A 27,465-nucleotide genomic window follows, 5' to 3' on the forward strand; every position below is an offset into this window, starting at 1 on the left:
CATCCAAACCCCTGAAACCCCAAGTCTCGGCAAACGCTCCACTACCGAAGCTATCTCAGGAGCCTGTCTCACTTCACCACCACCACCACCCTCACCCACCCACCATCCTCCCTTCTCTTGCTTCCCCACGTTCCCTCCACACCCTGTAAACCCACCCCCCCCCCCCTCCAGTTCATTCCAGCATGACAAACCACATGGGATTTCACAAGTCCTTTAAAGTCTGCTGCCTCTGGGAACCACTCTTCTCCATGCAACATTTTAGTATTCTAGGGAATACGTGACTGGGGAGGCAACCACTGCTGTTATATTCCTGCCATCTCCTCCCGGTTGTTATTCCTGTTGATGCTTTGCAGGGTGGGGAAAAAAACCATATAATGTTTGTCAGGTGATCATAACTGATTGTTGATCATTTTTTCTTATTTTATTTTAATTAAGCAGTTTTATTTTTCTCTCTGTCTTCGGTGATGCCTGCAAATCAAACATTCTCTGTCAAGATGTCTTTTACTGAAGTCTTTTTTTTATTTTAACACATAAAAGCATCACAACAACAATATACAAATTCTTAGTAATCTTTAAAACCAAAACACATTTACACATGCAACAATAGGGTTTTAAGACAATGAGTAACTTATTGAATAATTTTAGTTTTTGGAATGTTTTTAACATTACTGTTGCAGGAGTAAGAACTGTTTCGTATTCTGGCATTAATTCTAAATTTGAATGTGTTCAAAATAACCTACAGTTCCTTTACTGGCATTACTCCCTACCGTTTAGACAGTAAACAAGCTTTAGTGATCCAAACTGAAGAAAACTAAAAAAGGTTTGATGACTAAAGTAGATTAGTTAAAAACATGTTCTCACACCATTTTTTGAAAATACCACCTCCAGGTGCTGTCACAACAGAATGACGAGTAGATTTCAAAAGGGTGCGACTCCCCGCACAGGACAATGTGCCCTGTTCTGCAGCGAGTCCACTCAGACGAGTCACGAGGAAGCAAGTCAACAAGCCCGTCACAGACGCTCTGCTGCCATCACAGACGCTCTGCTGCCGTCCTGCACGTCTGTTGCTCTCGGCGAGTCACGCCACACGGCCAGCGAGACATTTCAATACATGCTTCTCAGATGGAATAAGAGACAAAACCAGAGGATGATTTCGTTTGATAAACCAAAATAAAAAATTATAATCGTTGAGGAGTCAAAAGAAATGAAAGGTTGAAGAGTAATCAACAGAATAGATTATTGCTCCAGAGTAAGTGTGTTGTGTTTCGTCATGTCATCAATCCTTGTGGCCTCTTCTGTTTGACGGATTCAGGATGATTGTATGATTGTCTGTTTTGAGTCCTTTACATAGGATTGGCTGTGAACCTACAGCCACAACACTGAAAACACATTCATAGACACCGAAAATATACATTATGATACTGTCAAAAGGTACAATAATTACACAGAAAAAAGGAAATTACAGAGTTAAAACAACACCGTTATGTTTTCATTTATCTTTTTCGTCTGTCCCCCTTTTTCCTCTCTCGTCCTCTCCGAATGTGCCGAGCACGTTGGGTCCTGTGAACCTGTCGAGTGCTCCTGGCAGAGAGTCAAGAGTCCCACCTGCCCTCGTGCTGCCGGGTGGGGCGGCTGTGGCTCGCCTCTCTAGAAGAACCACCGGAAAGCTTCGCCAGTGTTGACCGGCGTCCTCTGTGGGAGACAAAACGTGAAGGACACATTAGAATTTGCAGGGTTTGAGGCCACGTCATTGTCATGTCACACATAAATATACATTCACGTGATGATGGTCGGCAACAGCAGTTGGTAAAAGCACGGGCTAAAGTAAAAAACCCAGAAGGGCACTTAAGGGCTATAAAGCACGACCACCAAACCAAGTATTTCATCAAAGAGCCAGCCAAGGTGATTACATCCACGTCCCACCCACACCCAAATAATCATTACGCTGGATGAAATATTCAATACAAATTCCCAAGAAGCAACAATGAGGCATTTAATTACTGCAGCTCCGGCAGCAGTGAGGGGGAACAGTGCATCATTTCAATTTGAGCCTGCGCCAGCAGCGGCCCCTCCTCTTCCTCCCCAAAACCTCCACGCCAGAATGACAGCGTCTCCTTCCCCAAACTCATTTGGAAGTCAGAGACATAAAATACTGAAGTCTCCCACCAATCTCCATGACCAATTAGCACAGTTTTTGATTTTTCGTTTTTCCTTTGCTGTTGATGGTGGTGGTGGGCGTGTGCGTGAGGGGGGGGGGGGGAGAGAGAGAGACTGCATAATCACAACTAAAATCACTTTAGTCTGAGTGGAGGGCAATTTGACATTTTAATACTGAGTGTCATCAGTGGCTCCTTAAAGGCATACTGATGAGAGCAGGGCTCCTTCACTCAGACATGTGCAGTTTATGGGCTGCATGTATAAAGTATTTACTGTGCAGCATGAGGCTGAGAAATGATTCTATATTAACACACCGACTCTTTGTGGGATCACATAGTGACGACGGGAGCAGATCATGTTTTGTTACCAAGTCCTGATGTGTTAATGAATCATTCCAAGCATTTGTAATGAAAAAAATAATTAATTTCTTTGATTCGTCTTTGTTTTGACATTGGAAAAAATGTTTGGTCTGATGAAACACATAACAGCAGAGCTAAACGTATTATTATAAGTCAATTAGTATATCAACAGTAAATGAACAGGTTTGAAAACATTATTAATTTTTTACTGACATGTTTCTTGTTTATAGTTAAACAGATATTTTTGGATTTAGAACTGATACGAAACTATTCTTCACACAAATTTATTAAGCACGTCAGTCCACAGTCCATTATAAAAATAATCTGAAGTTACACCCCTTGATAAAATTGACACACCACTGATTATAATGAGCATCTTTCTCATTAGTTTCCATTCGCCACGTCGTAACTATGATGTAAAGATATGAAAATATTTCTATAATATTCAGTCGTAGTAAATATATATTGTGATGCTGTTATGCAGCCATATTGCTAATGTTTACTTTTAAACATTGAAGGTCGTTTCGTTGGAGTTGGAACATTTGAAAATAAAAAGTTATACTAGGTTCATGTTTTCAATGGGAAAAGTATTTGAAGTGTCCAAAAATCGATAAATTGGATCAAACATATGTGAGCGATGGATCGGACTTCTCAACTTCCTCTTGTATAAAAATGAAGCCAAGCTGCCCCACCAATGCGAGCCGCCATCTTGTGCTTTTGACGTGATTTGGAGTCAGTCTCAGCTGCCAATCATGACATTTCACTGTTTTTCTTGAATCAAATAAGAAATTATACTGCAGCCAGCCACTAGGGGTTAAACAAGATGGTTTGGATCTACTTTTGGTAGCTCTCATGTCATCCATGTTTATAGACAGTCTCTGCTGGTCCAAGCTTCTGTTGAGTTTGTGATGCTCAGAGAAATAACTGACACAACCAAGTCGGTATATGAACCAAACATAACAACTCCTATGAATATTAATGAGAAGACAATGAAATGAATGAATTAAAAAGGTCTGCAAACACCTCATCAGATAAGGCTGTTAGACAATAGATAAAGCCTTTATGAAATGAAAGGACACTTTCAGATAACAGATATTTTCTGTTGGTTTACTCTGGGGACTTTTAAGCTTATTCTAAGTCTGCAACAGTCAGCTGCACCCTGACAGCTACTACCACAGCCTCTCACTCATTTTGGATTCAAATATTCTTTCCAATGCGTTTAACAACCATTAACCATCTTTTCACACCACATTAAGCAATTACCATTATCCCAGTGAGTGATGGAGGAGCCCACAACATCAGGAAACCATCACCAACCATTTCAAACCATGGATCAACTGAAGCACCATCATGTTTGGGAATCTCACCAAATCTTTTTGGCCTAATTACAAAGAGCGGATTGCCTGCCCCCTTGTTATGTCACTCTAGCTCCATTCATTTTCATTTTTTTGGAAGCAATTACAGAATATTTCAGATTTGTATTTGGAGAAGAGAAAGACAGGATGTGTTTGTGGCGTGAAGCAAAGGTGTGTTGGGACATTGGCAGGTTTCTTATCGTCTGAGCCACCGGAAAACACCGGGGAGAAAATCTGTTCTAATGATAAAGTCTAATGAGTTTGCTGTGATCTTAAGCACAGTAGCTTTACTTTGTGCTGCAGAATAAAGTGCTGATCGCTCTTTAACTATTCTTTACCTCTGAGTCACCAGACTAAAAATCACAGTGAGCTATTTATGGATGAGGTGGACGTCTCTGGCAAACGGACCACTTATACATTTTTTTTTCATATATTGGTGGCTGGTTGGTTGTTCAGTTGGTTGTTTGGTTGATTGGTTAGTGGGTTGGTTGGTTGATTGTTTGATTGTTTGATTGGTTGGTTGGTTGTTTGGTTGGTTGGTTGGTTTGCCAGCCGAATTACTACTGGACGTATTTCTACTAAACTGACTTGGAAAGACGTGATGTGGGTCAAGAAAGAACCCAATACATTTTGGAGCAGATCCAGAAAAAGGGTTTTTCACTAACATTGTGAGATAATATGTTATTGAACATTTTAACATTCTTCTCAACACTGAAAGCTTGAAGTACTCTAGCCTTTTAACTATTTCAAGTTAAAACAGAGAATCAAGAATATCTACTTTTACTCTATAAATTACACTGACTGGTATTTAACAGTAAGCAACAAATAATAGTGTTTAATTTCATATTTCTAGCAGTGTCAGTAGTTATTTATTTGAAAATGTGTTTAAAAACCTCATGAACGACCAACTGGACACTGAGTGAAAAGAAAAATAATCTCCAATCCCATGATAGTATTGATAAACATTGTACAACAATTAAATATTAATTATTTTATAGGTAAATCCGAGACCCATGATATTTCATGGGTTTTGCGCAATAAATTTGTGTGAAAAAAAACACCCTTATTTTCAGAATAGAAACATGAAGTAAAGAGCAAAAGACACAAATTTGTCTCGACAAACACATTCCTTAAAAATAAGATAATTCAAAAGAAATTCTTGCAGAAAATATTGACATTTCTGAGCGAGGAATGTGACAAATCTTCGTTTCAAGGCACAGGGAGGAGGATGCACACGCTGGATATTGTGCATTCACAGGGGCACTTTCAGTCTTAAGCTGTGTTCTCTCTCTCTGTGCAACGTGATGCTCTAAGAGGCAAAGAGGAGAGAAAGAGGAGATGAGAATGTTTATCTTGATCCATATTCTCACATTGATCAGTCCCCGGTGGAAGTGCGGCTCGCCAGAGACAATAATGACCCCGATCTGGGCACTTGGCATGTCTCTGTTTTGTTAAATTCCAGCGTTATCGATCCAGCGGGGCTCTTGAGTGCTGCTTGGATTCACTCCCGGGCCTCGGCACACTGCAGTGACCAGGCACAAAGAAGGCTCAATTAGCACAGCTCCGCGTTGTCTACACCCCCACCTGCATGCGCCTTCAAAATCACTCCATCAACCGCCAGGGAGAGTGAGCGAGGAAAGACACGAGAAATCAGAAACATCACAGGCAGAGGAGGATAGAGGGGGAGGGGAGGTGGGGGAGAAAGTAGGGGTTGATAGTGTTACACCCGGGGACACAGGAGCAACACCGAGGTTTCACCTCAAATCAAGACGTCGTGGCAGCAGCTCAGTCTCGTGTCAACACCGCTGCCTCTGCAGCAGAGCATACAAAACAACCTGGCTACAACGGCACACCGAGGGAAAGACAATTTCCCGCTCTGGCAATGAATGCACACGACTGAGTATTGAGCTGACGGAAGGAGGAGGAAGAAATTTCTCCAGGCCTCAAATTAACCCCACAGCACCACAGCGGGCGATGTATTCTAAGTGTCTGCCGGTGGCTTTCAGTGATAACAACACAGTAAAAGTGACATGTGGTGGAATAATTCTCTGCTGATTCTGGCGAGGCGGCGTGAGGTCTCTGGGCCGCCATGACACCCAGTGATCCTAACCGAACCTGGCAGGTGCAGTTAATGGTGAAGCCCTGTTGACATCTGATTGAGACGAGGTGGTAGAGAGACGGCACGGCCTCAACGGGTCGTTGAATCATAATCAAACCAGCCGGACTAAAGCAGAGAGTGAAAAGACGATTCTTTCCTCTGCAGGGACACGCATGCACACACACACACACGAGATAAACCTCCAACTGCAATCTGAAAGATCCGGGTTGCAGCCATTCCTTCCTATTTTTTTTTTTCCACACAAATAATAAAAACGCAAGAGCCGTCGTCAACCCCCAGCCCACCCCTGCCCTGCTCCCCCTCTCCCCTGCAGCCTTGGCGTCACACTGAGCCGGGGCCAGAGATAAACCACTCAAGACGATGAGGATGATAATGGTAGACGCCGCAGCGCCTCAAAATTCAATCAGCGCCGGGACGTCAATGCGGATGAGTGTAAAAGTGAAATATGCTCGCCGGCGTGTGTTAAAAGACGCCACACAGGACTCGCGGAGAGAACAACAGGCAATGAGGAGAACGATGAGGAGGGGAAAACAAGAGAGGTAGGGAGAGGAGAGAAAAAGAAGGAGAGGAGAGAAAAAATGAAAATAATGTGTCTGTACTGCTCTGCTTCCCGGCACAATCCCACTGGCATTCTGAGCAGCCCTACTTTAACCACAGACTGTGAATAAATTACCCTTTTGAACTCGGGGTGATTGCAAATGTGCCCCGGTTTCTCTTGAGACATGTCTGGCACTAACCCTCTGCTCTGCGCTCCCAGCCAGCCTTGTCACAGCGGCCCCCACCAACAGCCCCCTCTTCCACTGACACACACACACACACACACACACGTGCACGACATCATCAAACTTTTAATTTACCACAATTACCGGTGATTTTATTTTTTTATATCCAGCTACAGCTCCACTTTTTTCTTTCTCTGTCTAAGAATTGTAAAGCATCTCGTCTGACTCTGAGATTTCTTTTTTTTTTTTTTATGTGAGAGATGAGAAAACATCCTGAGAGAAATGTGGTCGAGGTACAAAAATCAGAGTGAAGACTGAAAGGATAGAAGGACAGAAGGTGGTGGTGAAGAATTGCGAGGCAGAAGGATCTCAGGGAGAAGCGGTGGCTGATCAGTGGCATGTGGGAGTTTGCTAATGTGTTTGTGAATACTCATTATAACGCATGGCCCATACGTTACCGTGGCGATGCCCATTATTCATTAGCTGGCAGGCCACTACTCATAACCGTGACGCCTCGGATGCAGCTCCGACAGCATGCAAACAAAATATATACAACTAGACGCTGCCTCTCGTCTGACACACACGTCAGCTGACACTGCTTCAGTCGTCTGGACGCCGGCTTACGCCTCTCACACGGCTTCACGATGGCGGGGGGGGGGGGGGGGGGGGGGGGGAATCTGCGTGCAAAGCCTGGTCAGTCAGTTTGTCATCTATTTTTTTTTTTTCGCAATGATCCCCTTTGCATTTTTGCAACTGCCAAAATCTGCGGCCGTCTCCGTATAAAATGACAGGACGTGGGCAAACGACTGATTATTTTCTTAGGGCGCCTCGGTGGCGAGGAAGACAGAACCCGGGAGGAGATGAGAAAGAGGAAGGAGAGAGCATGATTCATCGCGAGCCAAGGAAGGAGGACTTTAAGAGCCAAACATTCAGGGCCGATCTCCGGGTCTAAGAAGAGGGGCAGGGCGGGGTGACGGTGGTGACGGTGGTGGGGGGCGGGGGTGCAGTCAACCTTAACTGATGTGTTATATATTGCCTGTCACTTTATTCTGCAGGAATATTGGGGCGTTGCCGAGCTCAAACCTGGAAGGTATAGCAATCCATCACCTCCACTGTTACCAGCGCCGGTGGGTGGGGGTTGAAATCTCATCTTGAGGCTTGTAGCCAATATTCCAGCCGCCCAATGCCGTTTATAAAAGCTCCCTCTCCAAGGCCGCCATCACGGACAGACCACTCATCTAGTCATCCACACGCCGCTGCCCCAACTCCTGCATCACGACACCGTAACACAAACTGATTCTGCACCGCACACGCGCCTAAGCCCCGAATACTACCTGCATGTAAAAATAATCATCAAAAACACTGATTATCTTTGCGATAATAATAATGGAATATATTCTCTGTATGGCACCGTGGTTATAGATTACATCTTTGTCATTATATTAGATATTGTAGCATTTTATTGTTCTTATTCCGATACAGCAAATAATGGAAATAGAGCTGCAGTGTATACTTCTACATTACCGATGGTTAAATATTACTCAGATATATGAGCTGTATTCATACTTTAACATGAGTATAGTGTTTTACCCTGATTCTATTCCATTATAGTTAAAATATAAACTTAGGGTCTTTGATTGTTTCATAAATTTCTTAATTTGACTGTTTCTAATATTATTTAATTATTTAATTATGTGTTACCTTTGACAGTTTTGGTTGTTATGGTTTGGTTTTGGACTCATGGTTGCATATGAGCTGTTGAGCACATTTCCATTGATGTTGGTGATAAGTCATTATAGATAAGTGTGTATACACCTAAAGGAATAATAGATATCAACATGGCTGCTAAACATTTAGTGATTTCTGTCCATGTGACAAAAACTATACTTCTATGATAACTATATAACTGTATAAACTATGACTATATTTGACAGTATGTTACTATGTAGAATGTTTTTACTGCATATATATAATAAATACAGTTAAAGCAATAATCTTAAATACTGTCATCCTACAAAGTGTCACTCTGCCAATCATCAGTGTCTTTTAGGAAAGTATGGGAAGGTAGTATATGAAGTTGCGCAGTGAAAAAGAATATGATAATAAAACTGAGAAATATCAATTCAAAATCCCCAAAAGACACTCAGAAGTGTAAGAATGTTGTTTTTAAAGGTTGTAGTAGTTTTGATTTATCAATATCCTCGAATGAGATAAAACTAACTTCCTGAAACAAATAAACTATGCAAATTTGTCCAAACAATTTATCCAAATAAATTTGGATAATTTATTTGGATAAATTGTCGGTGTGTGTGAGAACACGGAGGTCACAAACCCAGCCTCGCTCCACGCCGTTCATTTTTCACAGTCGCCATAAACTCTGGATTGGAATCAATCAGAGCTCGGCTTTAATGGTTTAACTTTAACTACAAGTGAAAAGATCATTTAACTCATAATGATTTTGAATAAAAATCCAGGTGTGTGATTGATAAGAATTAATTTGTAATCAGTTCAAATTTTTTACAAGGGCATTTTACCACCCAATGAATCACTGCGAGATCAAAACCCTTCAAGGTTGATCATATATCATATACCATCAAGCATTGCAGACGTACACCAGCAGGTTTTCTGTCAACATTCTGCCCACAGTGTCACTTGATGCCGTCGTCCCCTATTCACCTATTTATTCTCTGAATGGCACATCTATTCAGATTACCAGCCCGCTTATATATTCTCACAGCACTAATAAACACACACACAAAGAATCCAAGTGCACCAGCCTCATGATCGCATTCCAGGACTGAGATACTTCTACAATCTTTTAATTCAAGGTCCAGCCTTGCACCAGGCATCTGTTGGAGCAAATCGAGCTAAGTGTGTTGCGGATGTTTGTGAGTAATGAGGAATTTGGGAGTTTTTTGCTGACTCGGCACGTATGGACTCGAGGGCGGCGCGGGAGGGGGGGGGGGGGGTGTATGATGGTATGCTTAAGAGCGGTGCCGGGGAGAGGCGGGGTGGTCACAGGGGGGAGATTAGGCTGTGGGGCAGCGAAGGAAAACGAAATCCATCTCCATCTCAGAAACATCCTAAAGCAGATTACTTACTTCAGTGGGAGAGGAAGAGAGGAAGAGGGGGAGTGAGCGAGGGAGGGAGGGAGGGAGGGAGAGAAGAGCAGAGGAGCGTGAGATGGATGAGGGAACAGAGAGAGAGAGAGAGAGAGAGAGAGAGAGAGAGAGAGAGAGAGAGAGAGAGAGAGAGAGAGAGAGAGAGAGAGAGAGAGAGAGAGCAATTAGCATAGATGCAATTCTGGCACCGTCCTCTGACTTGATATTTGACCTTCCACAGGAGTCTTGCCAAATAGTGCCCGAGAAGCGCAGACGGACCATATGGCAAAGTGCTGCTGGAGGCTGAGTGCAGTGTGACTCCAAGCCTCCGTATGCTAATAGGGGAATGTAATTACAGTGCAGTATTCCTGTAGGACGTATATTTTACCCGCCCTCCATAGGAGAGGATTTTCAGCAAGACGGGCCAAGCCTCAGTGGCTTCAGAAAATACGCTTTTTTTTTTATCAAACAGTCGGGGAGCCATTGAGTGGATAGTTAAATGGAACGGGCCCAGTTTAACTGGGGCAGCTATGCAATATGTCACTTTACGAGGGAGTCCGTATATGTCAACAGTGACGGAAAACAGCCCGAGTCAAGTGCTTTAAAAAATGTAAATCCACACAGAAACACATACGAAGGAAACCGCAGAGCCGCAATCTGCTGCTCTGCTCTGGACACGCCCCAATTAGTGATGTCACAGCAGATGTCTTCCATCGGCCGCCGACGGCAAAACACCTGCCGAGCCGGTGACGTCACTAAGTGGAGCTCGGCCTGAGGAGCGACGCTCAAACCACAGAGAGCTTCAGAGTTCTGAGGTTCGTGACTCGCTGCCAGTTTGAGCCTTCTGATCTTGGGACGTTAACCAGCGTTTGCCAGAAGAAAGAGAAAAGTCCCCAAAATCATTTGAAGTCTAATTATGAAGCAAATCCTCGGAACAGGAAACAGGTATTTCAAAGTACATGTCGCACTTTTGTTCTTTTTGATTTGGTTAAATGCATCGTCCCTTTAAAGAATTTCGTCATTAACAGAAACAGCAAACACGACGTAGATGCGGTGGCAGCGTAGCAGAGGGGGGGGGGGGGGGGGAAGTGCAGGAGGAAGCTGAGCGGGTTTGATTTCCTGTACCATGCTAATGCTAGCTAGCATAGTGTAGCTTTTAGCATAAAGCCATTGGATTCCGAAGATTATAGTTAGCTATGCAATGCTATGATCCACAATGATGTAACACTATCCATGGGATGTATCAACATAAAGGATCAGGCAAGAAGACATACTTGTGTTTTAATGGTCAGCTACACTTTAAATTCACCAAATGATAGTTATTTGTAGCTATGAGAACATTTAAAAAAAAAAAAATGTGATCCGTTGACAGTGTTTATTGATATGCAGTCTTTGTCGGAAATGATTTAAGACATGTTTTGTGTCATTACAGTTGTGTGTTACCTTATTTTGTATGATTATTTCTTTACACCTCAGTCTTGTATTTATTCCATTATTATAGTCCAAAAAATGTTTATAAGGGGAATCAAAATAAAGCTGTCAATATTTGCAATTTGCACTTCAGACTATGCTTTTGTAATTTATATAATATAAAAGCTTTTTAATCACTAGAACAACAACATTTTTTTAAAACACTGTCAAAAAAAATAAATCCTGACCAACCACAAACTGTGTTGCACATGTTTTCAGTCTGTCACTCAACCCTACAATATGTTCCATATTCAACCGAAACCACAATCTTTCCGGAGCTTTAACCAAGTAGCCTGAATGTAAAATACGCAGAAGATGCAGTTGTTTCTTGTCTCTTGTTCAGATCCCAGGGGGATTTCTACACCCACCATCCATCCTGACTTCCTCCTTACAACTTGTGCAGCACAAAGATGTCACACTTCCTTGATTGGAAAAAAAAAACCCACTTGCAATTAAAAATAATCCTGGCTCGCGTTTCCTCCCAAACGCATTTGGCACAGGAAATATAAAATGGTCGAATCTTTATGAGCATCGTCCGCTCAAACAGTTTCTGTCTTTATCTGCGTTTGTCATCAGAATTAAAGTTAAACGGAATAACCAAGAATAAAATATTTATATTTCCCTTAAGGAGTCAAAGATTGTCCGGGATGCTTTAATAGTAACACTAATTCACTAACTATTTGGAAGTCTCTCATGCTATAACGCGGGATTTGATCTCACACAGTCCTCCCACACAGTGTGAGATATCTAGGTTAAAAACAGAGCGAAATATTGTATTATTTTTACAGCTGAAACCCTGCCGAGACGCCATCCATTTATCATGCACGGAAAAACCCTCGCCCACGCAGACGGAGGCCGAGCTGACCCTTGTAGGAAGAGAGCGAGGCAGCACTTATGGGTCAGAGGCTGCCGTCTGTAGCCGGGATCGCCTACCTGCTACGAGACCCAACAGCGCCAGCATCCATTTCAATTAGATTCACCTAAGAACCCGTGTCCAAGTCAAGCAATTTTACACAGGGCCGCTACAAAAGTTCGCTCTCCTCTGGGAGCCGGCCCTATACAGGAACCAGCAGGGTGCTGTTTGGATTTCAGCAAAAAAACAAAACAAACAGATGCCGCGGCGGAGAGGTCTCTGCGACGGGGACATCAGAGCGGTGTGAGCGGGGAGCAGGGCTGGCGTTGTAGGACGAGAGGTGCGGAGGGAAAGGGGAGGATGAGCAGGACATGCGTTTTTTTTTTCGAGTGTGTAGTTACCTGAGGGATCTGGTAATGGAAATCCCCAATTTCTCAGCCAAGTCGGAGCCTTTTGAACAGCGGAGGATGTCAGCGAGCGCGGTGAGGAGCCATGTGGGTGTAACGAAGTGAGGGCTAAGCGAGGCAACATGCTGCCAGTTCTGTGAAATGTTAAATTGAAATGCAAAGTAGGAGCAGGCCTCCTTGTTTTGAGCAGATTTCTCAGCATCTGTGTGGGAGCCCTTAAACTCCGACTGTCTATACACGGAGCTCTGCATATTTACTGTAAATCAACATCATATTTAGGTTAGGATTGGAAAATACTCGGAGCCAAAGTTGAATTTTTAATTGTGCTCAGGTAACTGAAACCTGACTGTTGTTTATCTGGGCAACGATTTCAGCCAGTAACATATTTCAGTTTAGTAAGAAGGGTTGAGAATGTGTGCATCAAGTTTTCTTCTGCGGATGCTTTTATCTGTGTACGGGCAAAAACATGCTGCCGTTGATTCATGTCGGGGAAACGCAACATGTGAAAAGCTGCTGTTATTTCAAAATGTGCTCTGAAGGCACAAAGACTTGGAAACTAAGGCAGAGTTCTTTCAGCTCTGGGTCAGGACCATCACAATCGAGCTGTGTTTCAAATGCCCCTGGTTGTGAAAGTGAAAATTCCTCTTCATTTGTTTTCATGGGCCGTGTTGTGTGATTCACAGTTGAAGAACTTGAATGACACTTGCACGGGCAATGAAACATTCCTGGTTGAACCATCAACACAGAAGATGAACAGCTGTGTTGGAGAACATCGGCCTTCTGTTCCGTATAAAGGCAGCCGAGGTTCTGGATTTCCTGAAAAGGATTTCTCACACACAAAGTTGAGGTAATGAAAACTGTTGGTCATATTGTAAAATTATGTTACGGTTCAATTACTCACATGACTCTGATTCTATAGCTACTGTCAGACATGAACATTTAGCTTTCTTCTCTTAAGAACTCAGTGGGAGATGTCCAGGTCTTTCCGCAACATTTTGGGAAGAAGTGGGTCTGGAGTCGAACATGTAGGCGGCAGAACACGACGTATAAAGTCTTCTGTGGAAATGATCACACATTTTCTGGCATGTAAAATATCCAGAGCAACTGCAATTGCATTCTCACATTCAACCACTGTAATTTCAGGGGAAATGCCTGGAGTTCAGTGTATGTCTGAAAGCAGCTTATGGAGCCCTGGTGATATCATTTCTTTTATAAGGAAAAGCCCCAGTTTAAAGGAATTGGCTAAAGATAAATCGTGTTTGCCGACAGTTTGCGTTTGGTTTTGATTCCGTTTCATATGCGTCTCCTGACAAGAGTAGAGTCATGCAATCAAGTTGCTTGACATGCAGGTCCACACGACGCGGAGCTGTGATTGGGGAGATGTGCGTGTCGGCTTCTCTGCCACCCACAGAAACCCATTAGACTGTTTATCTTCAGAGAGGCATTTAATTCCACTTTCAAGAATCGTAAGCCAAAAAAGTTTGGAAACCACATCAGTGCATTTACATTCAACCGGTGGAGAATCCAGGTGACTCCATGTGAATCATTTGGTTTTATCTAATTTAGCTGTCATCCTCTGACAATAATGATGTGAGAATATCTTTCTGGACACGACGGAGAAAAACCTTCCTCTTAAAAAGAAGAAAGAGAAACGAGGATTAAAGTAATTTAGGCAGAGTCATGAGACTAATATTCCACCTGAAGCAACTGAAAATGAGGAATAACATTTGTAAGAGGGCTTTAGTTAAACTGGAAAGTGAAATTTAACAAAGACGAAAACAAGAGAGATATCATTGCGGCAAGTCAGTGGGCAACGTAATATGCTAAAGGCAGCATTTAAGACGGAGCTAATCCGAGCAGACTCCCCCCTGCTTAGTCATTCCAGCGTCTCACTGATCAGACGGGGAAACCGGTCACAGTTTGTCAAAACACAGCTTGCACTCAGAGCAGATTGAAATCATTTCTCTGTACAACAGACAGGACGAGTGACAACAAACTGTGAACAGTTCCGTGGTTTATCAGCGGTGGAGGACAAAGGAGCTCTCCGCTCAGGAATGAAAATATCCACCTGATGTCATCAACCGGTGCATCATAAATCCTATCCTCTTGCCTGGGGGCCACAGACTGACTGCATGCCTGTGTGACACTCTCTAACCCCAGGGTTTCTATCGGGAAGGGGGGAAAAAAAACCTTGAAATATCTTTCTGGGCATGGTGTCAGATGCTCGCCATGAAATATTCATAATCTGAGAGCAGAGCCACAATAGAGGAGGTGGCAGCACGCGAGGATTTGACTTGCAGAAACTGAGGCGCTTAAACCACGTTGACCGGTTTTCTCCCATCACCCGTTGTCACTCACGAATTCACTTTCACGTCAGGTTTCGCGGATGAATGGCTCCGAGCCATCTGTCATTGCCGCCTCCTAACGCACACATGAACTCACTGGAGAATATGCGTATTTTATATTTCATGTATTTTACAGACTGCAACGAGGTTTAATTAGACTGGATACAGAGTTTTTGTTTTTATTTAGCAGCTCAATATAATAATCTGTGTCACGTTGGTTTGCATCATGGGATGCAGTTAAAGGAACATTCTGGTGTTTCTCCGTGCTCGAACCATATGAACATGGACGACATGTTTTCTGCCCCAATGTGAAGCTAAATCATCTGGATCGCCCCCTGGTGGCTGGTAGCATAGATCACGCACCCCACCTCCACCATGTTAGTGGATTCGAATTAAACCAAATCAATTAAACCATCCTTACACAAAGGATTTCATGATAGCTGCACTCGTTACTGCGATTGTATGGATTTATTTTTGTACAACGGCAGAAAGTGGAGCTGGATTTTACATTTCTATTTATAGTATATGGCTCTAACCCATCGACAATTAACTTGTACATATGTGTACAGTACATGGACGGGGGAGAATTCTGATATTTAGTGTTCAGTAAAAAAAAAAGAAAAACGTTCCATACATGAACAAAAGGGGGCGCTATATCACTAAAATCCCATGGAATAATACATGAAAACCAAAATCAGTCATGTTTTCTTCATTTGAAATCCATTAAGTTTTTTAATCCCACTCTCTATTTTCAGTTACAACAGACAAAAAGACAATAACAGCTGAATTAACCCGTAGTTGATGTGGTCAAATAAAGGATATAATTGACCAGAGGTGCCAGAAACGACCACATTCACATGAGATGCACATTTTCTTATTGTTTGTTTGTTTGTCGGTGGACTTTCAGACAACTGCTCCTCAAACTCTGAATAACACAGAGCAGATATTTATATTTGCACTGACAAGTAGGACATTTTATGAGTCTTCCGGTTCATACCAGCCTTATCGTGCACTGATAATATCAGTTAAACAAAAGCAGACTAAGATTTTGAGTGTGATGGATTTCCTATTTGAAACGAGTCTCTGCATAAACAGGCTTCTTGAAAAGCAGGAAATCACAAACTTTCCGAGGTGATGGGACTTTAGTCGATAAGAACGTTCTATGCTAAATCAAATCTGTTCCGGGCCCTTAAATGTGCCGCTCTAGAGAAAACCCTGGCACAGAGGGCAGGGTAATGTCTTCATCTTAGACAACGAGATCTGACCAGTCAACCAGAGCCACGGTGGGAAGGAAGTGTTATGAGCAGCGAGGACAGTTTGGAGCTTTGACTTGAGGAAAAATGTTCGAAATCGATGGCAGAACTGTAATTTAGTGGTCTGTCAAAGAGATCGATGTGTGAGAGCGAGAGGAACAGAGACGGAGGGAGAGCCAGAGAGTAAAGCAGTGTGTGCACTGAAATTCAGACACAGAGCAGATTATCAGCATCTCACGTACAACGCAGGGGCAGATCGGATGCTGCTTAGCTTTACCATGAAGGCTGAACACTGAGTTTAGTAGAAACTGTAAACTTTGCTTGCATAAGGGGGGGCTAAATTTTCAGTCTGTTGTTTTGAGGGGAAATATTGTTTTTTTCAGGAAAGCTTTCAGATTTTCTCTCAATCCCCAAAAATCGAAAAAGAAATAGCTAGGTGACATCGCGAGGCAGCGTGGGATTATGGGAGTTGAAAATCTACCTGACGCAGGCGTAAATCGTTTTCACGGTGATGTTTTAAATGTTTTTTATTCGTGTTACTCAGCAAATCACGATGAATAATCGCGACCCATTACGAGTGACCAATACAAAATTTTAGCATTGTCCTTTTTTCGTAATCATACGTCATTTCCCCCGGAGGTAAGAGCAGAAATGAGCAAAGCTACAGGTTAAGCCGATACAGCGCAATTAAAAAGTGACCAAAATGAAATCAGTACACAAGTCCATAAAATATATAACAGTTCTAGTCGTTTTAATACATTCTAATGGAGAATTATTACATATTACATCTTTTCTGATATTTAAGGATATTCTGCTTTCTTTTAAGATGACAAATTAGTTCGATCGATTACTATTCTCAGTCCAGAGATTAGAGGGACTCTAATCTTATCCTGAAATGAGAAAAGTGGTGATCATGTGAGTGTTACTTTAATGGCCAATGATGAGGATCATTTTCGTGTGTCGTTTACTCAGTGTTCTCTCTGTATGGGAATAACCGACACATAATGAAGGAATACAATGTTCAGGGACATGTTTTATAATTTAATCTAATCTAATCATTAGGTTACATCCATTCACAGGCTTTCTTGCACTCACTCATTAAGGAAAATGCTTTGTAAAAAAGTAAAAGTCGCAGTAGTTCATTTTCACATTAGAGCCAAAACATAAAACACGTGCAGAAATCCAAAGTCATCATTCTTCTCCCTTGTCGAGAAGCTGTGTGTCTCTCATTTCAATCCCCTGATGCATTTACCGAATACTTCTCTCTCACACGTTTTCATACGGGCTCTCGGTAATGACGAGATACCTTTTAACTTCTCAGCCAGAGTCCGCATCAATAATTTATGCTCATCTGTTTAAAATTTAAAGTGCCACACATTAACGTCCTCCCGCACCTGCTCTTTTACGCTGTCCACCCTCCACTGGGCTGCCGTTCTACCCCGATGCCTCCCTCTCTCTCTCTCTCTCTCTCTCTCTTCCTCTCCCTCCTCTCACTATAATAAAGACAATGACAATGAGTTCCTTTTCACCACTGAACCAGGGATGTTAAATCAAACAGGGGCAGGGGAGGCGACAGACCACATAATGTAAGGGCATCGTCTGGACGCCTCCGATTACGCTCTGGCCTTAATTGGTGGCGGTGGCAAAAACGATGAATTCTTTAACAGCGCCGCCCGGCCGTGGCTTTTTCCGAGCACAGCTCAGGCCTAAGGAGGACAGCTGCCCTGTGCAAATGGAAGTTGACAGAAAATCCACACGGCACAGCCAATCTAGGGGGAAAAGGCCATGACAAGGAATAAGGGGGCCTGTGCTCCTAAGTAGCTTGCAGGGAAGATGGGTATAATTAAGCGGTCTGCATCGCGGTTCAGATGGCAAAATCCTATTGTCTTGACAGGAGCTTAAGGTTGCCCTTTAGGTCGAGATGCGCGCCGGCGTGCAGCCTCGTTTTTCTTTTCTTTTTTCACACTCCCCCAGACCTCTGCGACCAAATTAATCTGCAGTTTTAAAGCTTGAATAAATCCAGTAAGTTAGAGATCTGCAGATCTAAAGGCCGTCTGTCCCTCAGGCTTTTCCTTCGCTGCCTTTTTTATTTTTTATTTCTTTACCCCCCCCCCTCTCCTTTGCCCGCGGAGATTGGCTGGGAGCACTCAGTGTTATCTCCGGGGAGGCAAAGGTTGGGGGGGGTGAAGGCCACAGATTTGTCGTTATCTATTCCGAGCACACCTAAAACAAATTAGACCTGGCTGCTGTTGCTTATTTGGCTCCCGCACCCTCGTTAAGAGGCTGAATCCGAGCTATTTTCCTCAAGGTCCTGCTTCCTACCATCTTGGGCCTTGTCTTTTATCACAATAGCAAAAGGTTTCTCGGCAGCCATCGCCACCTTTTCATCTCACCCATTTCATGTACTCATATCAACGCTGCACAAAGAACAGAGAGGGAGAGCGAGAAACAGAGAGAGAGAGAGAGAGAGAGAGAGAGAGAGAGAGAGAGAGAGAGAGAGAGAGAAAGCCTTATTGTAGGTTTCCCTGCATATGACTTGATGGCCGCCCTATGACATTTGTAATTGAAAGGAGGAATCTGTTCTACCGGATCGTGCTTTCCCCCCGTCCTGCTTTTTCCTACACGTGTTATTACGATCAATCAATGAACAGTCATTGATTGATGCTGCTGTTTCACAAGTTTCCTGCTTTGCCTTCGCAGTATTGTAAACAGAAAAAGAGAAGTGTTTGAATTCAATTGTTCCTGGCGATATTTAACCAAGCAGCTAGTGAAGCAGCACATGGAATCGTGTGGTTACGAGGACTCTGAGGGTGTTTTTATCAAAACACGTAATGAATGAAGATGTTGTGTTAGACGTCAACCTGCGGGCATTAGACTCCTGGTGTGAAATCTGCAGTTTTGACACTAATTTACCAGAAAAATTATGTGATAAAGTTGTTGTTTTTGATTAAATGTTCTTGAAATTTAAAAGGACCTTTTCACAGCCTGGATATAAGTCTTTCCAGGCACTCGGTCTTTTGTCATAGAAAACTAATGTTGTTGTTACCTGGATTGCATTGATTATAACTTCCATTTCAACTTCCATTATAACTTCTCTGATGGTTCTTTTATAAATCTTCTATTATTAACCCATGAGGACGACATTATTCTAGTTTAATGGTAGGACATTAGCATTAACACTGGAGCCCTACTTTAGTGCCATTTCAGTGAATGTCACTCCCGACCCTGATTTAAACACAATATAGGCAAAATGCCCCTGAAAACAAAAAAAATGTAAAACTTTGAATAGGACTAAAAGATAATTCATAATAGAACCTGTATAATTACACAGATTAACCAGATCATTTTAATAACATTGACCTACTTCATAGTTTATGTGCTGCAAATAAATTAAAATATCTAATAACAATAAGGCACAGTGTAAGGTTAGGGTCACAAGAAAAAAAAACATTTATAAGTAGTTTTAATGTTTCTTATAATAATAATGGTAATAATAATATTTGATTGATTTTATCTTTGTCCTTTTCTCACTACGGCCATGACCTCTGATGTGAGGTCACGAGTGCAACTGCTTAATTTCACAGATATTTACAAACGCTGCTTTAGAAAAGGACAAGCTCGTAAATGTGTGGATCCCCTCACAATGTGTGAGCACTGGTGCCACAGTGTGAATCAATATGCTAAGGAATACATGCAGGCATGTGTAACTTTACATTGACAAAATTCAACTAAAGCGCCTTGCTGCAGAAATAAAAGAAAAGGTTTGAGGTAAACAGGTGAGGTACGACACAACTCGCCCACATGAGTATTATTTCAATTGAAAGTTAATGAAAGACCTTTGAGCCATCGGAGCTCAAGCTATGCAAACGTAACTGCTCAGGAAATGTTAGGTTAGATGAGATTCCTCTGCCAGACTAATCCATCCTGGAGCCTGAGAGCGGCACCGAGACAGAGCGAGAGAGAGAGACAGAGCGAGAGAGCGAGGGAGAGAGAGAGAGAGCGGAATCTGCTGCAGAACAGCAGCAGTGACACAGGGCAATTCTCTAGGGCCTTGCATTAGCGCGCTAAATTAAAGGGGGTATTAGATTAAATTGGCTCTCCAATTTCAGGGGTGTGAGTAAAATTCTGATTTGCATTTTCCACCGCTGCTTAAGATATAATTAGTTCAGGGTGATTCCCATGTGGAAAACACTGACAGCCAAATCTAACTGGCTGCCAGTGGCTTATCGTCTCTTCCAAGGCGAAAAAAGTACACTCTGCTCATATTTGGTGTGTGTGCGTTTGTTTGTTTGTTTGTGAGAGTGTGGATGTGTGCGAGAGGATGAGAGACACAGTGTGCATACATGTGTTGTGCTGCTCGCGTGTGAATTTGCACGTAAAGGCGCTAAAATCGGTCCAGCCCCTGATTTCTCACACTTCTCACCCAACCGAACCATTAGCAGCATCAACAAGGTGAAGAAACGAACCCCTCGTGAATGTTCGCATAAAAGTTGGGACTTAGCAGGAGTGAAACTTCACACCTCGGAGATGCCTTTAAACCCATTTCCGTAGCAGAAGGTGCACCTGTAATTACAGATGCAGAGTCAAAAATAACAATTACAGCGAGGGGAGTCCGTATCATATGAATTACTGAACTCGCTTGAGGAGCTTTTAAAAAGCAAGTGTGGATTTGTTTGGGTATTTTTTTTCACACCCCTGGTAATTCTAACCGTCGTTGCAAATGGATGTTTTCCAAAAGTGCGTCTACCCCTGCATTAAGAGCGTGAGGCCGGCTTCCTGGACACCTGTTTGTGACACCTGTTAGTACACGATGAATGGAGACGACATTAAATTAGCTGCCGATTAACACCTTCTGGTCGTGTCTGACCCACAGCCCACAACCAATCAGTCGCCTCTTTACTCAAACTGAGGTTTCCCTCTAATTTCCCCCTACTGAGCATCAGAGTTTTCCTCACTGTAAACCAGTCACATGTAGATTCTCTATCAGCTTGTTCCAACACTCGGTTAAACCTACAGTACAAGATACCAAATTAATTATTTTAACTATAAATGTTTTTTAAGGCTGGAAATAATTTAGATACATATCTTTTTTTTTCTGTAATTTGAGTCCAAATTAAAACAAGTGATATACACTCTCCCCTGTGTCAGTTTAATCTAGAGCAGTGACCTGCTTTATTATTTCTTGTTGGAAGCTACAGACATTTTAGACATAATCTCACTGCATGTGCAGATTTTTTCATGTAAAATTATTTAAAAAATCTTTTGAACTTATAACTCCCCAAATTGGATCTTATTTTAGAACTTTGAGCTCTTGATCAAAATGTAAAAATGAAGCTCAGCAGATTGAAAGACTTTTGAACTTTAGCTTCTGCACAATCTTCGAGACGATCGCTTGAAGTGACACAGCGGTTACCTGATGGCTGAATGGTTAAGGTGTGCACCACACAGGCTGACGTGCCCTCAAACAGCAGGTTCCTGGTTACGCTCCTGGCCAGTGGCCCATTCACTGAACGTCATCCCCCTCCTCTCTCTACTATCATTAACTAATAAAGGTAAAATACTGATCCCCTCTTTGTGTTAAAGACCCAAACAACAGACCTAATTATTGTTAAATCATCCTAATGACTAATGATTATTAAATGTATTATGTCACATCGAGCTTGTCACCTCATTGGTCAAGAACAAGCTTCCCCATTTGCATGTTTGCTCTGAATACTTCCATAATATCTTGGTCACTGAAAAGCAGCAGGAACAAGTTGATGTTTACACTATAAACCATAAAAAACCCAGACACAACATTATCTTCTTAAATTAACAGTTTTTTAAAAATCAATCACAGAATTTATCGTGAACAAATAAACCCCCATACATGGTGTTTTTCCATAAGCAGATTAGGTGGAATTCCTCTAATTAACCCCCCTTTCCTCTCTGTGTAATCACTTAATTAATGAGCAAATCATCAGGCCCTCCGGTTGCATTGGTAGGTGACTCACCCATATACAGGCTCATGCAAAGTCAGTGAGCAAGTTCAAGCTCTCCGGGTGAAGAAAACCACGTCTGCAACTTAACATATTCTGCCTCTGCCCTTGACAACCGAATAGCATTCTGTAAATAAATCGATTCAAATGAAGAATTAAAGACAACGCTGTCCCCTGGTTGTCTCCTAACGAGGCCCCTCGCTGCTCGTCCACTAAGACTGAGCTGAGACATTTGTTCCTCTTCCCTGAGTGACGGTGATTTATTCCTGCCTCTGCATCCCTCCTGATCTGCATCATGCCCTACATTGATCTATAATTGGCCTTAATGACACAAATATAATATAGAATGATTTCATCTCAACCCCTCTTTATCTGCACGACCAATTCATACGTTCTGGCTGCTTCACTAAACCCCCCCCCCCCCCCACCCACCCCCTCACCCCCCTCCCTCATACACAAAACTTGGGGGCTGTTTTGAGAAGCGCCATCAGCAGCCCTGCCATCACTCTCCCCGTCTCTTGGTGGTCGGAGGCTGAGGCTTTGTGGGATATTGATTCTCCCCATCCAGAGACGGTTTCCATAATTGGTTAAAATGACCGGGTGCAGAGAGGGATGGCTCTCTGCTGAAAACCATTTCCCAGCCCTGCTTGGAGCTGAGCCAAGCTCGGGGTTGTTCGGATGCGTTCCAGCCCCAGCCTGACTGGCAGCAATTAGGGGTGTCTGAGCCAAGCTCAGCTTGTGCTCCACACAAACACCCCTAATTACTGCCAATTAGGCTAGGCGGGTAGGCAGATTTGAGAAGCCGGGGGGATGTTCAGGCATGGGTGGGCATGGAAACAATTTTCAAGGGCTTAGAACGTGACTGGATGAAAAGGTTAATGCTTTGGAGTGCAAGGGGATAATAACAAAAGAAGGGGAAGCAGAGCCCCGGTTCTCACCTCCAGCGATGAGCCTGGCTTCTTTTTCAGCTCGTCGCATTTCCTGAACTTGCAGATCTGGTGGCCCGTTTTGCGGTTCCGACAACTGCTGCAGACACCACAGTTGATTAGACGCCTGCAGGGCGCACAGACCCCACACCTTTTCCTTTTCTTCTTCGCTGGGTTTCCACTGGATGCCGAGGAATTATTCTGTGGGCAGTCTGCCAGATTGGCAATTTGAAACGCACTGTCTGTAACGGCTGCTGAGGCTGCGGGGGAGTGAAGGGCTGTCATGACGATGACCCCGGGAGGTAATGAGATGCCCCCTAAAGCCGGAATAGCGGAAAAAGTTCCAACGCGTTCTTGGAGATTCATTATCTCTGCTTCAGCAGCGCTGCATTTCAGCTTGTTCATGCATTCTCCTGCTAAAGGTCTGCAGTGTTCGGGGGATAAGGTAGAGAGGAAATTATTATTTGCCATTTGCAGCGTCTCTGGCAGCACGCCAGGCTTCCCCGGCCTCTGGGAGTCATTTCTATGCATGCTGGTCCTATTAGGGTTTATTGCCGCTGATTTCCTTCCCCAGAGCATGGCGTTATCGCAGTTCCAAGGGGACATGCCAATTCTAGCACTGGGAAAAATGGGCGTTGTGATGCGGGCAATCTTGGCATTCTGTGGAAATGCCCCGTTGGCTTTGTAAAAGTTTGCAAAAGACCGGTACCTTTCCATTTCTGCGTTATAATCCAAAAGTTGGCTTAATCCACCATCGGACAGATTATCCTTCTGTAAGAGAGCCACTTCTGCGTTCTGGATGTTCTCAATGCAAAGCGCACTGTTTATGTTAGACATGGCTGAGGGTTGGTCGTCAATGTTCAGGAGAAGAGCGTGGAGTGATTCTGGCCGTTGTTGAACTGAAGCTGGTTACCAACCGTGTGTTACCATCCTGGTTTATCTTCTGCAGCGCTAAAAGCAAAGAAACAACAGTTACACATAAAAAGAGGCAAATGTTTTCATTCCAATCAGATTTCATCTCACCGCGTCAACTTCTCTCTGAAGACAACAGCTGAACATTTGAAGACTCCTCTGGCACATTGTTTACGCTCTGACGTGTCGTAATGCAACTATCACAAGTATTCAGAAGTGATCTTCATCTGGTGACAATAACGTGATAGCTGTGACAGACCAACATGCCATTATTATAATGTGGGGAGGAATTAGCATGCTTCAGAAAACGCCACACTTTCAACATTTTTTAGATGTCTTTTCAAGTTATTCTTACATATTTTGAACAAAGTCCAATCAGCTACTTCACAGACTGAATAAATACATCTGAATACACAAGGGTACGTTTCATCAAAACATTCAAATGTAGGCCTAATATTCAAACCCAAAATATCACTTTCTTTTTTTTTTTCAAAAAGTTTGAGGAGAGGCTCACCAGAATTCAGATTAAGACAGCAGCAGCTACAAACACAAAGACTTTTACCTGAGGCCTGCGATATAAGCTCTTAAAAAATAATCTTCTTTGGGCGCCAGGAGGAACATAGTTAAATATTTTGGAAATCCTTTTTTTTTTTTTCATCTTATCCGAAGAGCAGAGGCGACCCACACATGTACACACAACTCTGTCCAGCCTCTGGAGAGCACCTGGGTTTCATTCCAGACCAGCTCTATCACATTAACCCATTGACAGCACAGACAGTCACTGGTGAATTTACATCCAGATCATGGACCAGACCAACCACAATGTGTCCAAGGGTGTGGGTGCACATGTGTGTATGTGAGGTGTGTGTGTGTGTGTGTGTGTGTGTGTGTGTGTGTGTGTGTGTGCTCCATTCCGCCCCCCGTCCCCTTTCTCTATCTCTCTCTCTCTCTCTCTCCCTGCCTCTCTCCACCAGTGTGTCTGGATTTGGTTTCCACAGATAAAAGCCCATTAGACACATCTCCCCCTACTTCCATTACCTTTTTCTGGGCTTTCTCTCTTAATTGCCAAAGCTGTTCCATTGCTGGAACACTACAGCATTTCAAATCACTTCCATGGTGCTACCCAGTAGCTGCCTTGAAAAACATATGGGAATAAGAAAGATGCACACATTGAAGTGGAGCGATAGAGCCAGATTCCATTATTTAAGTCTCCTGGACACCGAATAATGTCATAAACTGCTAAATGCTAAACTGTCCTGATGATACAATCTCATCAGCTTCCCAATGGCTCTCTTTTCAATCCTGCACAAAAACACGAGGCTGTTGTTATTTTGAAATGCTATGACACCAATGTGAGGCTCCAGATCTGGAGGTTCTGTGTCGATGTGGCGTCCAAGACAAGCCCGCAAACCACCAGTAAACAAAACCTCCTTGGCTTAATGATCAGCCCTCCTCAGGGTCATTATTACTTAATCAATTCACCCCTGGAGCGAAATACGCAGCCCAAAGGCAATCAAGTCACGGACATTGATTTTTTTTTTCAGCCTGTAAACAAAGTTTAGAGAGACAGAAATGTTCAATACTTTGGAGCCGGGGAGACACAGAGGGAGAGATGAGGAGAGAGGGAGAGAGGGGGAGAGGGAAAGGGAGGGTTCGTAAAGAGGAGACTGAAGAAAGAAAAGTGGAAAAAGCCACGTCCGATGACGAACCATTGTGCCGCCGCCGCCGCTGCTGCTGCACCGTGATGCTGTTAATGACACTCAGTCTGGTCTGTGGTAGACGATCAGACCAAAGGTCGTGCATAGATAATCCACAGAGGAGGAGGAGGAGGAGGAAGAGGACAGCGGTGCTACAGCGCAAACACGAGTCCACAAACACTCATCTGACACCGGCTGGATCACTTGGCAGCCGCGCGGAGACTATCCGGGACAGGGGGGGACCCATGCATGTGGACAGAGAGAGAGAGAAAGAGAGGGAGAGAGAGAGATTGGGAGTGTGTGTGAGAGAGAGGGGGGGAGAGAGAGAGAGAGAGGGAGAGAGAGAGAGAGAGAGGGAGAGAGAGAGAGAGAGAGAGAGAGAGCATCACCTACCAGGTTCCTGATGAGAGGAGCTCCCACGATGCTACCAGCCCGCGCCCGCGTAACGGCACATCACTGCGCGGAGGGAAATAACGCCAAAGATGCGTGAAGACACACAGACACACGGGAGAGCAGGACGAGCGTGTGCACGTGCGTGTGCGTGTCTGCGTGTGTTCAGAGCGCTCAAAACAAAAGAAGCCTTTTTTATCGACTTTCTTGTCACGTTAGGAGAAGAAGAAAAAAAGGTGAGGAAAATAAAAAAGTGCACAAATATTCTCCAATAAAAAGGTGTCGAGCACAACAATAAACGTGGGGTCGAGGTGGCGGCGGCGGGAGAACTGGGGGGTTAACGTGCTTCCTCTCCTCCTGATCCGGGGGCTTTGCTCTGCTGTGCCGTGCCGTGCTGTGCCGTGCGTCTGCCTGGTCTCTGCTCAGTCCGCGTCTCCTGTCGCTGTGTGTGGCTGATTGGTGCTGAGGTGAGCGAGCAGGGATGTGGACACCTACTGATCATTGGCTGGAAATTACTATAGAAACACCCGGGGAGGTGGGGGTGCGGGTGGGGGGAGTGGGGGGGATGGATGGATGGATGGTGGCTCAGGGCGCACTACAGGGAGACAAATATCTCCGGGAAATCATCTCGCACCCTCACAGTGCCCCCCCCCCCCCCCTCCCTCTAGCTTTTACACATATATTTCTAATATTTTTCTTTAATGACGAGGTATTTATAGGGGGGGAAGGGGGGGGGGGTCATTTGCCACGCGCGTCTTTTAATAAGGATTGGTGGGGGGGAACTTGTCAAATTAATTTGAATTGAGCTGAGCTGTGATTAAGATAAAATGCCTCCGCCGGGTTGTTGCCCCCCCCCCCCCCCCCCCCCTCCCCCTCCCACTCTCTCCGTCCAGCGACAGCCATAATTACTCAGACCCCCGGGATTCATCACCATTATAAATCCCGCCCGCTGGCCACCCATGGCTGCGGCTCCCACAGGCTGACTACACAGGCACGCGTGGCACATTTATCCCACGAGCCCGCGTGTGAAACCGGGGCTTCATCCACGTTGATGCTCACGAGCTCTGAGATGAAATGAAGTCGTGGATTATTTGTATTTATCATTTAGCAGTTAGCCTATGTCACTTAAAGGGATAGTTCACCCAAAAAATGAAAAATCCCTCATTATCTACTCCAAACTCTACCCCCAAGTGTTTGAGTTCACGAAACACTTCCAAAAAGTTTGTTTTTTTCGAACAAAGGGTCCAACATGGAAACTTGAACCAGTCATTTCTTGTTTAAAACCGGATTTAATCTTAAATCAAAATCACTGCTGATTGATTTTGTTTGTCAGTTCACTGATCAGCGAGCCTGCTAATCATTTCAGCGCCGTGTGACATCTCACTTAAAATTACATCATGAAATAGAGGAATAAACAATCC

At 43.7% G+C, this 27,465-nt stretch overlaps 1 protein-coding gene across 2 annotated transcripts; it reads right to left on the minus strand.

Moving 5' to 3' along the window:
* Positions 1–551: 551 nt before the first annotated feature.
* On the minus strand, positions 552–26,505 carry cxxc4 (CXXC finger 4). Of its 2 annotated transcripts, XM_062387095.1 has the most exons (3): positions 26,048–26,505; positions 23,058–23,996; positions 552–1,692 (listed from the first exon to the last, which is right to left on the minus strand). In XM_062387095.1, the coding sequence occupies exons 2-3, from the start codon at positions 23,880–23,882 to the stop codon at positions 1,648–1,650; spliced, it is 870 nt and encodes a 289-aa protein (XP_062243079.1). In that variant the 5' UTR covers positions 23,883–23,996; positions 26,048–26,505; the 3' UTR covers positions 552–1,647. The 2 variants fall into 2 exon arrangements, with proteins under 2 accessions (XP_062243079.1, XP_062243080.1); XM_062387096.1 differs by lacking the exon at positions 26,048–26,505 and having other exon boundaries at positions 23,058–24,770.
* Positions 26,506–27,465: the final 960 nt, after the last annotated feature.

The sequence above is a fragment of the Platichthys flesus genome, chromosome 5 (assembly GCF_949316205.1).
Source record: "Platichthys flesus chromosome 5, fPlaFle2.1, whole genome shotgun sequence".
NCBI classification, from domain to species: domain Eukaryota; kingdom Metazoa; phylum Chordata; class Actinopteri; order Pleuronectiformes; family Pleuronectidae; genus Platichthys; species Platichthys flesus.